The following is a 17,909-nucleotide window of genomic DNA, read 5'->3' on the forward strand; positions in this document are numbered from 1 at the left end:
GCGTGCACAGAGTTTCCGTTTGCCTCGATCAGAATTTGATCTACAGTACTTTCAAGTATGCCAGTGGGCTTCTTGATGAGTCTTGCAGCACACAGTGGTCCGATCGAAGGATTTCAAGCACTTTTTGAACATTTTCGGAAGTACAACTTGTTTTTGGCGGCGGTGCTCATGGAGCGTCTGGGATGTCCTCCTTGCCGTCAAGAATTCGAGTATATCGGCCAAAATCGTTGGAACGATTCAGATAATCACTACCACGCACACTTTTCACGTTTTATCAGCTGTTTTGTTAAAAAGAAAACTTAATATTGGCTCTTTGTTCCATAGTGTTTCTTCAACGAGCGTCAATAAAATATTGTCACATTTGACAATGTCAAAACTAATGTAACTACTTGCAGACATGCTAGAGCCTTGAAAGTTTAGGTGATCATAGCTGAAATGTCAAGCTTTATAATGCAACCACTCATCAATGGTCCAGCAGGAAAGTTTTAAAAAATCAGTTGCATCAGAGCCTAGACATATCGTATATATGTACCTACATACTTTAAAGCCATTCGCGTGAAAGTTAAATTAATAGGCTTGTGCAAAATCGCTTGGACTTTCACGTTTTGAGAAAATTAACGAGGCTTAAGACGTCACGGTTCACTTCGCGTTTACACAGGTAACCCCCTGCGAACTTCCGATTGGCCTAATCTCGGCGAAGTTACCTCTCGGTATTAATTAGCGCAACGATGGCCCTTGAGTGACGCAGAACAAAGTCACACCCTTTGACGAGGCGCGACACTAGCGGCGCACGCGATCCTACTTTATGCAGATATATAATGTGACGTAAAACTGAATTTACGAATAGTCGTCGTCGCCTGTCGTGAGCGGGCAAGTTCCACGAGTTCCGTCACCGCAACTCGCGAACTCTTATCTGTGAATGAGCTCGCGCGACTTCCGACATTGATAACCGTAAGTGACTTTCGGGGTATCCGACGCGACGAAGCGAGGGGGTTGGGACACTCTCGATTAATCCTTGCGCTGTAACCGGCCTACATGTGAATTGTAGCTTTCCAATTATAGTGCGCGAGGGTACCGTGCACGCCGATGTCGAGCAAGATTGAACAATTATTGAACTTTCAGCTCGAATAAGTTTCATGCCACCAACCCCGCGTGCCGTCTCGGAATCGATAACTCGATAGAGGTTCGTGTGGTTCGTTGAACGGAACTACCGCTCTTGCTGTTGTTGCAGGTGGTACCCTCCGGTTTAGACGTAAGAAAAATAAAAACACTTTAATTATATAATTCGAGTACGCAGAATCGATTAAGCCTGTTCTTAACTCGATCGATCCACGCGTTATTAAGATCCGCAAATCTCGGCTAGGCTCAACTAGTCGGCTCGCGTAAAGATACACGGTCCGTCTCTCGCTGCCATGCGCTGCGCGTGAACTTGGCGCGAGACACTACCGTGTCTCTTGATATCGCGATCGGTAAAATTGCTTTATTTCACATTCGGTAAAATCGTCACAAAGGGCTTTCCGGCGGCGCCTCTCATAACGGGATGATTCGCTCGCGATTATTTTATATTTTAGCCCCTTTCGAGATTTTCGTTTTTACTCTAAATGAAGTATGTATTACGACAGCGCAATGCGTACGTGACATTCGATCTTTACTCTCTCTACTTTAGATGGTTGATACGGAACAATCATTTTATTTTTGAAGTTTTAATCAGAACTTTTAGTTTCCAAATGTCCTGAAAATTCAAGATTGTATGATAAACTGGGGATACTCACCAAGTACTGATTGGTCAGATTAGAATCACCAAAGGGATACGGCGTATAGACGGCCAAAGCGATACAGTTCGCAAATATGGTCATCAGGATGAGCCATTCGAAGGGTCTGTGAAGCGATTAGAAAGATTAAGGAAAACAAGAATGTAATCATTCATAAATCTTTTCGTTAAACTATCACACCTGCATCAAATTCAATATTATCATCATACCGAACTCTCAAAAATTAAAATTATTAAAATGATTCAACATTAACAACGTTTCTAATGTCAAGTTTGTAATTTCAAAGTATCATTGACACTGCACGCGATCTTTGAGCTGATATTTAAATTTTTTCCGAGGGTCACGACGATCTTCCAATCACTCAATAAGATCAGCAAGAGGGCAAAGGATACTTCCACTCCACGACGCTGATGCACATCTTCCTAAGAGGGTTCGTGAGGGCCAAGCAGAAGAGCGCCCGGACGGGCCTGTCGGGTGGCGGCTTACCGCCCCGTCTGACGGGCCTCTTCTGGGCCGCCTTGGAAGCGGCGCCCGTCGCCCCGGGACCGCCCGTCTGCGATTGCGGTGGTTGGTGCGCATTCGCCAATTGGGACGCGTCCGGCAGGCCACCGACACCACCGATTGCCTGTTGGCCGACGACGAGGGGGGTCGCGGTGGAGGGGGTCGCGGCAGTCGGCTGGGCCCCCGGCAGCCGAGCAGGTGGGCCCAACGCCGAGCCCCCATCCCCCCCCGCGCTCATCGGTCACTGGTGTCGAGCTCCGTGCTTCCCGTGCTACGACGACGGTCTCGCCTTCTTCTTCTCCTCTTGCGGCGACGCTCCACAGATTGCTGCCTTGCTGCCACGCAGATGGCGGCGATCGACGCCGATCGACGCGGTGTCTCAGAGGCGCCCCACCACGCGCTGCAGCTCGCCGGCATGCTACGGCACTGGGCTGCTACGAAGCTCCCTCCTGTGTGACCTACGATGAAAGGTCGGGGTTCATGAGTAGAGAAAAAGAGAGAGACAGAGAGAAGGAGAGAGGGAAAGAGAGAGAGAGAGAGAGAGAGAACCCTGTTGGCCCTAAGGGTTGAACGTGAATGTGCACCGCGTCAGCATAATTTGTATCCCATGAATTGTAATTATTCACGAAATAACGCCGCGATGCATTTACGAGCGCCGCGCGTGCAAACCGAGGTGCACTCTCACGAAAATACCTATGCCCGAAACGTAAATATTGTCTATATTACCGGAAATATACCGTATATTTAGCTTCGAGCTGATATTATAATGCGAAAATAATTTCAATATTTAAATGCAAATCGTATCGAAAAGGATGAACTGCAATTTATCATTTTCAGACTGCCACGACAGACGACTGTCGCGTTTTCATTTCTTGTGCGTCGCAACTTGCCCCTGATTGGGAGTAACGTTGCATTACGAACGCTGGAATCAACTTAACAGCAATATTTATGACGATGTCCGGTAGTATCGGTCCGTTCTAAGTGAAAAGTGGACAAAAAATGAGTTATATTTTCACGTGGAACAGAGAGCAACGCATGCAAAAAATCGACGCGATTCCTACGCGTTTTGCGCGAGGGAGAGAAAAACCGAGATGTTTCAAGCAGCTCGAAAATACACCGGTCAAACGAAGCAATTATGCCTTTAACGCTGCAAATCCGTCAAGAGAAGCAACGTACATAAAATGTATTGGGGGCTATGCAATCTGCTCCCTGCAATCCAAGAGAGATAATGCATAGCGGCGCGGCCTTTCGATCATAGGTGCAATAAAAAAAATAACAAGGCTATCGAATGAAAAGAGCTCGTTTATTCCAGGGGCAGCCTTTGCAAGATTTCGATGCTACCTATATCGACTGCAACGTACTCCCTAGAAGAGTCCGTTCATTTATTTCTCTGGATTAAGAGGAACGTTGGAGAGGCGATCGAAAGTTTGTTTTAATAGAACAGTTTAACACTAATCGACCTTTAAAGGTCTCTCAATTTTAAGATCTCTGCGATGAATTATATTTTGAATAGGTTACTGCTTCATATTGAAAATTCCTTCAAATGATTGTTCTTCGTGTTTCACATTAAATCATATCAACGTCGGTTAAGCAGAAATTTAGCGAAGCATTTTCGAGCAATCCAAATAGTGAAATATTTAAAATCTATTTATATATATGTCCCTCTCTCACTCTTTCCAAGTTTACCTGCGAAAATGACGCACGCGGTAACGTGACAGTCACTCGTGATAAAAATCTGTCGAAACGTTCGCGTTACATTACAAGCGGTCGATGCTTCCCCAAGCCCGCTATCACGAACACGATAAATCGCTCGTGCCACGAAGATATGTCGTCGCGCTCGACGATCCCCCGCGATTTAACGAGAACAGCGTCGGCTTTTCTTGCCGCGCAAAGTTTAGCGGAAGCCGCGTTCGAAGTCGGCACGATCTATCGGTTGAATTTTCTTATTGCTGCGTTATTGCACGCTGAGGCTTTCCGTTTCCGCTAAATCGTTCTCCGAAAAAGCTATCCCGGCAGCACCAAAAGATCCGATAACTTTACCGTCTCGCGCATCCGCCGCGATACACCCAAAACAATCCTCCTCGTCGAGGCGACGTGGCCGCGCGAGAGGAAAACGTCGCTACCGAGGGGGCGCTCCGGGATTTATAACCAAGTCGCGCTATATTTAGCGAGCCTAAATACTAGTAAGCCTGCACTTCTACCGGGCGAGATTCTCGCGTCGCCGTGACTCGTGTCACGACACGTGAACTTGCCTGTAATCTATAATCTCCTCCGCCTTTAAACGTAGCCTTTAAGCACGACACGATTCCTCACCGAGCGCGGAATACGCGCTAACGCGTCGCGTGGCCTCTATGCGAAATGTTCTCGGTTTCCTCGTTGGTTTCGTCGGCATCCACGATGACGTTTCGCCCGAGCCACTTTCCACGAGGCGCATTGTTCCCGAAGATGTGCAGCGCGTCTCGCACAAAACAGCTTTCCGTCTTCTCGGTGAGCGAACGTGTCATTGGACAGTTAGGGTTGTTTGTGTCGCGCGGAGGAGAATTTTCCAGGGGAAGAATACGCGCGGGTAAGATTTGATTTTTTTTTATTTATTTATTTATTTATTTATATCTCCCGGACTTCACGGGCGTGTGACGAAACTTCGTGATTCAGAATAGCGAAACAGAGTGCAATAGGCGCGCCTTCGCGCAGATTTATAGATAGCAATGAGGCACATAACTAGAGATGAGTCATACGATTTGTAGTATTTCGCGTAATCCTACGGATTCGTAATCCCACGATGACGCTATTAATTTCGGCTAAAAAAATCCTAGATGCCGTTTAATATCGTACGTTCAATGCGATGTGTTCTTCTTGATACGATTGGTTTTGTTAATGTTTCATTTATTCAACGTGTATATCATAATGTAGTATTTAAGATCTTATTCATCGTTTCATTCGAGCGCGCGTATAACACGGTAGATAAATCCAATTGTAAATATGTAAATTCAGCACGTGAAAGCGCATAATTAAATCTGCATCAGTTTAATCTCATAATCTCATTTAATGCATAATACACTTGAAAAACTACAGTCGCGTGGCCGATGAACCAATTGTACAGCGCACATACAAGTGCTTGTTACATATTTTGGAATAGGATTGCTTACAAAGTGAGCACGCTTCATGCATAACATACAAGATTGAACGCAAGTTGGAAACAGCGGCGTACATTTCTTTTACGACCGTTCTCCTAATCCTCTCCCGACTTTACTCCATTCTACGCTGTAGTGTTGGTTGGTGTGTTGTCAGGATAGAGCAGCGTCTAAACCGCAAGTCACTAAAACAACTGGAGCAAATAAAAAGCCAAAATCCAAAAACACTGTAGCCGTGGAAAAGCCAGGAGTCGCAAATAGCGTAAGACGTAAAACATAAAAATGTTTTTCTCAAGCCGATACAAGACTTTCGACTCGCGCGATCTTCCTTACTCTCTACAAAAGCTCTCTACAAAAAGACTTCTACCAAAAGAATCTCTAAATCCTTCTAAGGCTTTCTTCCAAAAGCTCTCCCAAAAACGATTATAATCCTTCCAACGACTCTTTCAAAAGACTCCTCCCAAAAGCTCTTGCTCTTTCTCGCAATTCGCGCATACCAGAGTATTTGCTCGTGACTCCCCTCCAACGCACCTCGTTGTCAACAGCAACGACTGATTATTGGCTGATTTAGGGCATCACCCTACTCTCCTCATACAGGATCCCGCCTCGCGCACTTCGCGGGCCCCAAATCTTTTAGCTTTTCATTTATTATAATGCATCATCAATGTATATATCATCTACATTTCGCCTGCAACACTATCAGTCATTAATGTAGATCCTTTATTCGCGCAATCAAACACAATACGTAATCCCGAGCGTAAAGGGCAAATCTTTAAAGCGACCTCGTTCGAGCCCCATATCGGTGCTCGTAACATTTAACCAAGATTGATCCGGGATTTCGTCCTGTTATTCCGCCTTGATACCGGCCTCGTCTATCCGAAAGATCGCGGACCTAAGCTCCGCATTGTCCGCTAATCCCATCGTCCATCCCGGCGTATCTTTCGTACGCGATGAGCACGTGTGTACGCGCGTATTCATGGATTTTTCGTTGGAAGCCGCTGCTCCGCGAACTTTGGCATACTCGATGAATTATGTAGCGCGAATCGCCGGCTGCGCGAATGAATGATGCAACGGGAATCGCGAACAATTTCCCAGTTGCCGAAACAGTTGGCGAAAACCGACTCGCAACTGTCGAGACGCGCGAATTCTCTCGCGAGCGCGTTGCATCGGCAACAGCCGAAAGCGCGAGATCAATTAATTTCATGAGCGCCAGAGCCGCTGATTACTTAATGATGAAGGACTGATAATTTGATAATATGATGAGCAAGATCAATGGAGTGGTCTACTTGTCGGAAAGAGACGACACGCGATTTACGCGGCGTCACGGCGAAAAAATCCCACGGCACGGATCGAAGAGACGACCGATCATCGATCGATGCGTCTTTGCATCCGCGAATACTCGGGATGAAATCGTTCTAGCAAGACGCTGCCAATCGCGATTGAGCATCACGCGTTATAGCGATGTACGACGGATAATTACGTACCCCTCAATCCTCGTCAATGGCCGGCCGATACATCGCATTTGGAAATTCTCTCGAAACGGCATTTCCGAAGATAGTTTTACTCATGTCTGGGCGTTTGTCAGGATCGTCGAACCGCTCTCTTATCTGTCGCTGTCAAGTGCAATGTATAATTCACCCTTTCCATTTCCCTTCCCCTCGCGCCCTCCCAGTGTTCCTTTAACGTGCAACAATCGCTCCGCACTGCTGTAATGTCGCAGTTGTGATCAACAGCACTTGCAATAAAAATTTCCATGTAGCGATCTAGCAACTCGATTTATATTTAATCTCGTATCACGTAATTTTGTATTTTGAATCCGGGGCAATTTTGATTTACGTCGGTAAAGATATTACGATGTTTTCTTTGAGCGCGGTAAATTAATTATCTATGGGCGATATAAAAATAAATTTTTCTATTCCCGGGAAATTACGTCACGCCCTTTGATACCATGGCGTTCGTTTCGCCAGTCTATTATGCACAAAATTCAATCTCGAAGTAATTGCTAATAATAAGTGTAAACTATAAAAAGCATAATAATAATAAGGTAGTATTGCATAGAAAATTACACAGCGGCTAACTGTTGTATATAAAAAACCGCTAATTTCTCTCCTCAATGTTTCGTCGATCAAAACGTGACGTAAGGTACAATGTATGATTGCATTGTATATTATTTAGATGAACAGAATAAAAAAAGATATATGGCGACGATATGTACAGTAATAACGTATCATAAATAAGCGCTGATCGCGTGTCATTTTTTCACAGCCACAAAGACCGCGCAGTTATGTATTATTCGCATTATGACGGTACATCATATGCGTATATATTTCCCGTCCTTTTATCAGAGAATTCATTCAAAGATCTCCGTTTCCCGATGACGTTTATACGCCCGAAGCGATAATATGCGTCATGCTGATATCTCATATACATATGTATGCTAAGTATACTATACACATATATACGTATACTAAGTAGCTAAACACTTTGCAACCCGATCCTCTTCCTAACGTGACAAGCTGAAATTTATTTCGCCAACTGAGGAATCGCTAAATCTTTCTCATTTTTCAAAGCGTCAGTCACGTCACTCAAAAAAATTAAAACAAAAAAAATAAATGCACCGCTAATGATTCATCTTAATAGAGCAATGAAGCCGTAGATCTGAAAGAATGAATAAAAAGCAAATCCAATGCCGCTCTTCTGAGGAAAATATCTATAAAAAGCGACAGTGTTTGTCGTGAACGGGTGAAATAACAGGATGCCGGTGGCAAAGGGGGATCGGCTGTGTGCACGTACAAAACCAAGTGGGAGGCATCTAAAAATAGTTCGAACTCTGGGTCACGGAGTCGAGATCATTTGGGACAATCTAGCCAGCGATACTCTGAGAAATGAGCATTTCGCTTTCCTGAGAGAGAGAGTGAGAGAGAGAAAGAGAGACACACGTGACGACAAACGAGCGATCGAGTTTGCGAGGGAAGCGATTATGGATATCTCAACAATTATGATGAATGTCGAGTAAATCACTGGGACACCATGAGATTGTTAGTTTTGCGGTTAATGGCGCAATTTGATATCTACTTCGAGAAGCATCCTCTGAAGAAGGTGACACACATTTCATTAGGTATATTGTAGTCATTTTTCTCACATTTTTGGTTTTTAAGTGCACAATATATGCAATTCTATCATCAAAATATTTGCCCTCGTTTTTTATAATTTTCTACTTTTTACGATTTTCTGTTTCTCGGATAAATTCCAAATCTCTTTGCGAAAAAAGTATTTTCGTATCTCAGCCACATTTCGAAAGTACTATCCAGTTAAACAGTACTGCATCGATTGGTAATCCAAAACGCCAAGTTGGGTGAATACGCCGGAAAAGCTTTTCAGCCCAAGCTGGTTTACTGAATACAAAGGCATATATGTATAGCTTTTCATTGCTCACATCACGGTTACTATTATTTTTCAACGTTATATTTATCTATATATAAGTATATTTTCAAAGTTAAATCACGACATATGTTTTACAAACTTCATTGTTACTTCTTCAAAAACGTAAAAAAGCGAGAATTAATTCGAAGTATAAATAATAATACCAGAGCGCTGAAAAAAAACTAAGCCTTTTGCATACACCTAATACACGGTCTACGCGGGCGATCGATTATTTCATCAAGCTCGAGAAGATTTCTGCTTGTGCGAGTACATGAACAAGGCGCGTTTTAGCGCGTGACGGCTCGCTATTACGCATTTTCCCGGGAATACCCCGTCGTCTTCACGTGAAGAAAACGGACTTTCGTTCATACGGAAGGCACGAATTTACTTAAACGCGCGAGCAGGAGTCGCGGACACAGGAATGCTGGTCGTCGATAAATCGGACGCAAAGTGCATTCTCCGTGCGGCTATATGAGAACACTTGCTCGCTCGCTCCCTTGCTTGCTCGGTGGTAACCGACGTTATATTTGCACTTTGTAGCGAACGTAACCGGCTTTTGGCAGTGGACATTCCCGTAATGTTGGCGCGGAATCGAATCGCCTTCGCGCAAATATACCCCTCCGCGTCTTTCGCCGCGTGCACGCCTCGCCTCGCTTATTTCAGGGTAGCTTTATCCGATTCACCGGATAAGCGTCGCATCAACGGAAAGATCCATTTATTGGCCCGCAATTCACAATGTTGACTCTTTTTTTCCTTTCTGTTTCTTTTCACGCAAGCGTCAATGTACTGCATTTACTGTATATACTATATTTGAAGGGCGCTTTAAGCCCTTCTGTGTTCCGGAACAAAGTGTCGTCGTGTTGTAAGACGTCTACGTCTTTGAGGCAATTCGTCGGACTATTATAAGCTATGTAGGATTTAAAAAAAGACAAGGGAAAACCTCGTTGCGTAAAAGGCTGCGGATCGATAGACGAAAGTCGCCGTGATGAGAGAAAGCCAGGAGATATCGCAGCACGAAATGGATGCTTTTTACCACGGGCGAATTCCATTTCTTCTGCAATTGATATATTTTGTAAAGCTTTGAGGCTTTTTTCTCTGACTTTTTCCTCGCGATAGCTCATTTTTAAGAGTTTATATATAGTCGACTCTAGCTTACCAAACGATCTGCGTGAGCTCTCTGATATCATATTTTCAGCTTTTCGTGATAAATGTTCCTTAATAACTTTTTCTTTCTCTTAACGCAAAAGTTTCTTTCCCTACAAGATTAAAGATTATACATTTGAGATGTTTATAACATGCAATGCGAATTGAAATACAGCGCATGATTTCACTTTGGCTTTAAATTAAATGGTATAGTCTTCCTATTTTGCATTTAGCTTTTTTTGGGCTTCCTCTCTACGCAAAGGTAGCCCTAACACAGTCTTCTTTCGTACTCCGTCATTGCCTATCTGTGTTTTTGTGAAATAGAACCGCTTCTTCAGTGCCACGAGAGCTTCCTTCCGTCAAAAGTCGATCGATATCTCCAAGGTAAAATGTCGGTGGTCTCGGGGCAACGGATCGCACTGACAGAAAAGGAAATACTATTTCCCATTCGATTAGAGTGGCCGGTGCGACGATGAAAGACAAGCAGCTATCCGTAATGGAGGTTTATCTGTATCGAAAATTTGGCTGACATTGAATTTTCCCGATGAAAAGTAGCAGTAAAAATAGCAGCAGGTATGCAGGCATGACTAAAACGATCTCACAAATTCTCTGTATGCGAAGATTCAATTTGTATTGTCACGCAGAATTAGGGAAGCAAATAAAAAAGATCAAAGATTCTGAGAAAAATATATCTTCACCGAGATTATGTGGTCGGTAATTTCAGAAAATTCCGTCAGAGGAGCTCTCGATATCGCATTTGATGGTACATTCATACACTGCAAGAAACGTATCAATCCGCTCGTTGCTGAGTTTGTAGCACGACAGTAAACTAACGAAGATAAACGACTTTGGTAATCTCTGTATTATAAATTTAATTGCCGCGCTTAATTTTCGACCATAGTTCGGCAACATTTAAAGAAGTCGGTAATTCTACGGCGATATTATGGATCAAGGAGGATTTCAGCTCGGGGATTATGTTAAAACATTCATCTCTCTCTCCATCCCTCTTCCCCCCCCTCTCTTTCTCTCCGCGCGTAGGTACTATATGTCCAGGATATATCCTTTTTCCATCCTTTCTCCCTCGAACATAAAGTTAAGACATTTTGACGATGCTTAATCGCCGTGGTTAGTCGAGCTATTACAAAAATCTCTCAATTAACCTTGCTCGCTTCCTTAAATCACGCTAAAGCTGAATCTGACGCGCGCGGTATCGGTTATCATCGTGATAAGCGGGGAGAGCTCTTTAGATATTGTCGCCGCTATCGCGTGCCCATCATGCAAATCTCGTCGTTAATCTCGCGCGTCCTTTCCCTGCAATTCATTATTTGCAATCCTATTTAATTAGAATCTGGTGATAAACTTGCACGTGAAGTCGGCGGAAAGGAAGTAAAAAGAAAATAGGACACACAATTAAGATTACTTCCCATGGACTCTACGGAAATAAAGATGGACAGTCTCTGCAGATGCAAGTCAATTTGTATTTCACCGCACGGATTTAATTCCCACATATACCTAAATCTGTTATGCAGAAACTTTCCATGGTGTCCGGGCGGCGATGTCGCGCCACCACGTTCCCCGTAATTAATTTTTCGAGCAACCGAGCAAAGCAAAAATCACGAAAGCTCTATCGGTCGGCTTTAGCGTGCACCACTGTGCGAGAATATCGCGCCTTTTTGCCCCGCGGACGCGTTACGTTAGCACTTTTTCAGCGATTCCTGCTGTCAGCCGCGACGATAAATCGCCATTATTCTCAAAAAAGCTCCTCTCAGCACGGGCGCGCGCCGCGTGGACGCATTTATGTGGATTCACGCGCGCAAGCACCATGGATCGCGCTTTTTGCACCAACGAAAAATTACGACGTCTCTCTCCCGCGCCGGAGAACGAATCTTTCACGTTTTTCTGCGACTTTGCCGGCATTTTTCTATATTTCGTTAATGCCGATGACGGATTACGCGGCGAATTCGCAAACTTGGCCGCGGCTGCTCCATCCGTCGGTGCCTCATCGCTTTGTCACGAATTTATTCGCGCGGCGCGTGATCTCGATTTCGCGTAAACAGCACCGGCTCGAACGTACGGAGGAACGTAAAAATCGCGGAAATGATTTCTGCCGCTGTAACAACGTTATGCATGCAAGAACGCGTTCGCGATGCGATCTACATGCATAACGCGCGCACTTCGCTGGCGCCGTATGCGGCTCGCGATTCTCGAGGTCAACACATCCCGTAGCTGCAAATGTAATACCGGGATCCTTGTCAGTATGCTGTGCAACACACGACGTTAACAATGCATTCTAATCAATCAATTAAATAGCCAAGCTAGTTACACGTATTTACGATCACATTTGCATACAGCACGCAATGTTCAATTAACTGTTTAAAAAACGATTCATTCGGTCTCTCTCGATTCGTCAATTTATCAAATCTGAGGATTCTTTTCGTTCTTTTTTCTTCGCGGTTGTTTGTTTGGAGATGTAATTCTCGTTGCAAAGTGATTAAAAATTCTCGATATCGCAAGTAAAAATGGAACGTTCGAGATTCTTGATGAAAGTAACGAAGCGATGCGGTTGACACGCGGCGATCCAGCCTCGATCCTCGAAACGGCTCAGTTGATTGACCTCGAAGCTAAATTTGTCTAGCGATCGCAACTAAACAGGCACGTACCTACTTACTAGACTATCGACACATTTTGCCTCGCTTTTGTGTCAGACAGATTCACACGTGTAGGTATTCGCCCGTTAAAATCTATATCGTGTAATCGAGAAAGTAACAGCTGTCAAAAGTCATCCACTCTCGTTCGAACGGAGGGAGGAGCACTTTCTTAAAGTAATCCTCTGGAGATAAATTTTTTCATAAATTTTTCTTCCACTTTTAGAACATATCCTCTCAATTAACTTTGGAAATCAGTTAAGTTCTCAAGTTAAAGTCACTTGAGATTCGCTAAACTGTGCTGCGAGGGTGATTAAGTGCAAAACTGCAAAGTCTACGTGCCAAGAAATTCGCAACTAACGTCGTCGCTGCCGCGTAATGATTATTATGCGAACGCATTTTATAGCGGAGCAAAGAGAGCGAGAGCGAGAAAAAGACACGAGGAGGGGAAGCGACCGATTTTTCCTCCTTTGTACGTTCCCGTTTCCCCGTAGCATTGTTAATCGAAAAACGGATGCAGCTACATTAGCGGAGCGAAATTTAGTCGGTGAATCAAAACGCAGTTTGTGCATCGGCTAAACGCGCAAATAAATGCATCGCGCGAGGCTCGCAGAGTATGTGAAGAAGTTGCTGGCATCGGACATGGTATTTCGAACGAACTGCATATTGATAGCACATACACTCTCTCTATCTCTCTTTCTCTCTCTTCGAGACGACACGTGTCACCTCGAACGCGAGACCAGTAATATGTGTCCGTCATTAAAACGTAAAATAAGCGCTATCGTCATCGTCATCTTCGGATGAAGAAGAGCGCCTCACTTCTCTTCGCCCCTCTCGATTATACAAAGAGAACAACCGAATCCGAGAGAATCGAGCCGCGTTATGAGATATGTCTGTCTACGTCCGTGATCGATCACGGGGAAGTCGAGTAGAAAGACACAAAATTTTGTCAGACCGTGGCGGTCCACATCCCCATATCCGCAGGGTTGAATCATCGTGCTCGATCGTGAGAGAGCGTAATGAAATTCGTCAATTTGTCTCGAGGCTGAACGGGATGACACCCGCGCGAAGAAGCTGACTGCTGGTCTCCGCCGGCGACTTAATGAAATTTATTAATCCACCGACGTAGAGTCCACCGGGAAATCGCTCGGAGGTCGTTTACGCGAATCCTCGAGCCCTTTTATTGATGGAGAGTTCTGTATTCAATTCTGTATTCAATGGTTCTTAAACGCGCATTCAACCTTCTTTGAAACTCCTCGAGGGGAGGGAAATACACGGACAACTTTTTATTGTGCCTAATCTTACTTTATCACACAGCGTTTCCCTCTTTTGCGCAGAGATTTCAGTGCGGCTTAAGGGCAGGATCGAATTGTGAATGGCTTTTCTTTTATAAAGCGTACCGAGAGCCAGTACAATTTAATTAAGACTGAAGGTGTTTTGTATGCGACATATTGCCACGGCCGTTCTTCTTTCTACGGGGAATCTGTTTTTGCGGTCCTGATATAACTTGATTTCTGTTATTTAATAACATAGAGCGATGACGCGTTTCGCAATTTTTAACTCGAATATTACTTTCTAATTCCCCTGGAAAATTTCACCTTTATTCCATGTGAGAGATTGGGGTGGCGTAATAATACACGAGTGCGTGTATTGGAAAATAATAATCGGGACGAATGTCCGTGTCGATAACATGTGCCTCGTTTCGTTGAAACGTCGAATTTCGCTCCGTGACTGATTAAGACTTTTACTTGAATTAATCGAGCACGCGGCGGAAGATAAAACAATCGATCTCGCTGGCACCGGCGAGAGCGCGAAGCTCGACAGTACGTTCGGCAGAATCTAGTTAAAAAACATATCTCGATGTAAATTCTGTGGTACGGTCGACGTAATCGTTTACTGTAAAACCGGCGCGCGAAACTTCGAAACGGGGCCGCCGTTCTCGAAGCTGGAACTCTTTTAAGGCGCGTTTTTGCCGCGCTGTTTATGAAACGACCGCGCTGCCTCAAACGTCTGCTGCCTGTGAACCGATCTAGTCCTGAAACGTACCCGTTTTTGCGCACTTCTTTGATCGTCCTCGTTAATAATCCGTCAGCTAAATTAACGATCGCGTGCATCGCGTGATGCATCCCAGCAATCGTGTCTTGCAACCTAGTAATAATTCATTCAAATGAAGAATTTAATTTTAATAATTCTTTTCTAAAAACTTCTTTTTGGAGATTAGAGATTGTGATGATATGTTGTATTATCTTGCGACGTGGTTGACGTGGTTGTCGCGCTGTGCAATATTCAGTAGATATAACAGTTATCGTATTAATAAAATAAAATTGATATCCACGGGAATAGAAGAATCCATGTTGCAATACGGGGATCATCGATCTATTTCGCGTAAAGAACTGCCAAGTTAAACGACCTCGCAGAACGTTAGATACGAGGACAGAATATAGTCGTCTTATATAATCTTGTCGATCTTCTTGAGACGACTCAAGAATCAAAGAAACGCGATCAACCGAGTCAAAAAAGACACTTATTGAAAGACGGAACACCCATATATCTTATGGCTCAAAATGATTGAGCAAACATCTCGACGACGTGACACTGATCTCAATTGACTCCGAAACTCCTCCCCGAACTCGCGTGCGCGACACCCTTTCATTAATCTATTACAAAAAAAAAGAAAAACAGAACGGAAGACAATTGATCACTCGATCCTTCTCAAACTGCACCAGTGCACAGTGTGTTCATCAGTAAAATTCTCAGGTCGGACAATCTCGCGAGGGTCATCTCCGACAATTTCTGATAGCGCAAAAGTCACTTTTGCCGAACCTCGGCGATGAGGGCAAAACGACCGTCAAACTTCTTCGTCGATCGTCCATCCCGGAGACAAGCAAGAGGGAGGAGGGATCCACTTACCACATATTTCTTTCTTGACGGTGGAATACGACGGTGGACTGCGTTGCGTATCACGTGAGCCGCCGGGCGTATCCGCTCGTCATATCCGCGCGCGTTCACGCACTCGCGCGCGGCCCCGCGAGATCGCTCACTGCTGTCGTTGTCGCAAGAGAGTCACCCTTTCCCTTCGCCTCCTCCACGTTCCTCGTATGCCTTCTTCTTCTCCTCCTCCTCCTCCTCCTCCTCTTCCTGGTGATTCTCCCGGTTGCGCCGGTCCCGGCCCGGCTTCACTCCCGAGAGATCGTACGCAGGGCGCAATGCACTCTCTTCTCGCGAGGAGCAACTTCCCGGCTGTGTGTTGTATCCCCGACACCTCCCTCGTAGCGCGAACCACCTTCCTGACCACCACGGCCGCTCGTTTCTCTTCCTACCTGGACACACAACACGAGTGCACCCACTGTACTACGAGGACCACCACCATCACCAGGCACGACCGGCACACAACTACGACGGAAGACGTGGGGAAAACCGAGCGCGGGCGCACCACCGTCACCACCACGTTCCGCCACCACTCCTTTTCGCTTCTTCTACCTCCCTCGCTCCCTCTTCGTCTATACGTGTGTCTCTTTCTCTCTCTCTCTCCTTATGCGCTTCTCCTTCCCACTCACACTCGCACGTCCTGTCCCTCGGTCTCTCCTTTTATCCCAGTTGCTCGTTCTCTCGGCGCGGCCTCTCTCTCTTTTTCTCTTTCTCTTTCTCTCTCTCTTTCTCTCTCGCTACGTGTAACTTATAAATAGATATCTAGGTGCGTTCTATTATATTTATATATACGCGCTCCCGCGCGCGCATATGCACACACCATATATCTATACACACCCACACGCGCGTGAATCGAGTGGGAGAGAGCGCGAGCGCGACACCGTTGCAGAGGAAGAACCGCACACGCGCGCGCGCGCGCGCGCGTGTGTGTGTGTGTATGTTGCCGTACGCTGTATTGGTCAACGAGTATGCTACGCACTTTCTCCGCGTTACACGGAACGTCTCCCCGAGAGAAGAGCACGCACCCTTGTCACCGTGTCGAGCTACTCGCGCGCAGAGATTCCCAGCGACGAAATTCCCGCCCGGCGCGCACGACCGTTTCCGGCACGCGGATGGCCGAGGATGCGAAGCAGCTGGGGGAGGGTCGAGAGGGAGAGGAGAGTCACTCAACAACGACGACGATGACGACGGCGACGATGTCGGAGAGGCGGCATCTACGTCGTCGGATCAATTCCAGTTTCCTTCCCTTCCTTGAATCACCCTCACATTTCTCGCCCTCGCACGACAACGACGAAAACGATGACGGCCACGGGGAAGATCCGCTTCGTTCTCCTCGCCAAGCATCCCTTTCTCGAACTCCCGATCCAAGCTCTTCGCCCTCCTGCTCTCTGTTTCTCTTTCTGTATCTCTCTTTCTCCCTCTGTCTTTCTCTTTCTCTCTTGCTCGCTCTCGCCCTCCTCGACCTCGCCTCCCTTCACGGCTCACGGCGAGCAACCCCGATGTCACTGCACCGCTCGCTGTCTCGCTCGAGCACCCGCACGGCCAGTGCTCCCTTTTCCTATATATACGCGCATTCCACCGCGTCGGGGGTCTCGCCCCGCGTACACGTTCCCCTTCGGTTAACGCGGGTCGGCGGAATCCCTCGTTTTCTCGCTCTCTCTTTCAACCCGTGAGCAGCTTCCTGCGAGGGGACGATGTCCTCCGACGATGACGGCAGGTAACGGCAGGTGGAAAACGTTTCTCGCGAGCACGACGCACAGGCCGGACGGTGGCGGCGACGGCGACGGCGATACGGCGCACAACGCTTCACACTCGGACGATATGCCGCCGGCTCGACGCCAGCGACGCCTGGCGTCGCGACGCTCGTCCCCGCACCCCGTGCCCCTTATCACGAGCCGGACGCCGCGGGAGCCAACGCGAACGCGTGCGAGCAAGAAGGCTGACGAGGATGGTGGTGGTGGCGAACCGTTACCAGTCCCCGAGTCGGACAGTGGCGGATTTGAAGCTGGGGGCGGATAGGTGTCAGAATCAAACCCCCGTTTACTTGTCGAAATTTAAGAAAATTGTCATTTCCAAGAGAAGAAAGATTTATAACCATAATGCACATTTTTTGTTAATTTTTAAAAAGATTTTCACGTCTTATTTCTTACACTATTAGTGATAACAGTTAGTACTGATCAGACTGGCTGGGTAGGGAAGAACACCAGTAGCACGTAGCAACTATAGTCAGACGTAATCCGCTTAATCCTACTTTGCAATCAAATCGATATTTTTTATCTTTTTCTTTCTCCAGTTTGAAATATTCAGGCGACTGATATATTTATAAAATGAATTGTTATACGGCATTAATACTCGCAACAATAAAA

General features: G+C 45.8%; 1 protein-coding gene across 5 annotated transcripts in view; it reads right to left on the reverse strand.

Annotated features, from left to right (window-relative positions):
• LOC105280692 (muscle calcium channel subunit alpha-1) overlaps positions 1-17,406 on the reverse strand; it is a 62,619-nt gene extending 45,213 nt beyond the window's left edge. For 2 of the 5 annotated variants that reach the window (XM_026974418.1, XM_026974417.1), the window contains exons 1-3: positions 15,526-17,406; positions 2,165-2,731; positions 1,773-1,878 (exon numbers count right to left, since the gene is read on the reverse strand). In XM_026974418.1, the coding sequence (XP_026830219.1) occupies positions 1,773-1,878; positions 2,165-2,511 (453 nt within the window). In that variant the 5' untranslated portion in view covers positions 2,512-2,731; positions 15,526-17,406. Of the gene's footprint in view, positions 1-1,772; positions 1,879-2,164; positions 2,732-15,525 lie in introns of those variants that run through there. The other 3 variants (XM_026974420.1, XM_026974419.1, XM_020032087.2) reach the window with 2 other exon arrangements.
• Between the last annotated feature and the right edge of the window lie 503 nt (positions 17,407-17,909).

The sequence above is a fragment of the Ooceraea biroi genome, chromosome 12 (assembly GCF_003672135.1).
Source record: "Ooceraea biroi isolate clonal line C1 chromosome 12, Obir_v5.4, whole genome shotgun sequence".
Taxonomy (NCBI): domain Eukaryota; kingdom Metazoa; phylum Arthropoda; class Insecta; order Hymenoptera; family Formicidae; genus Ooceraea; species Ooceraea biroi.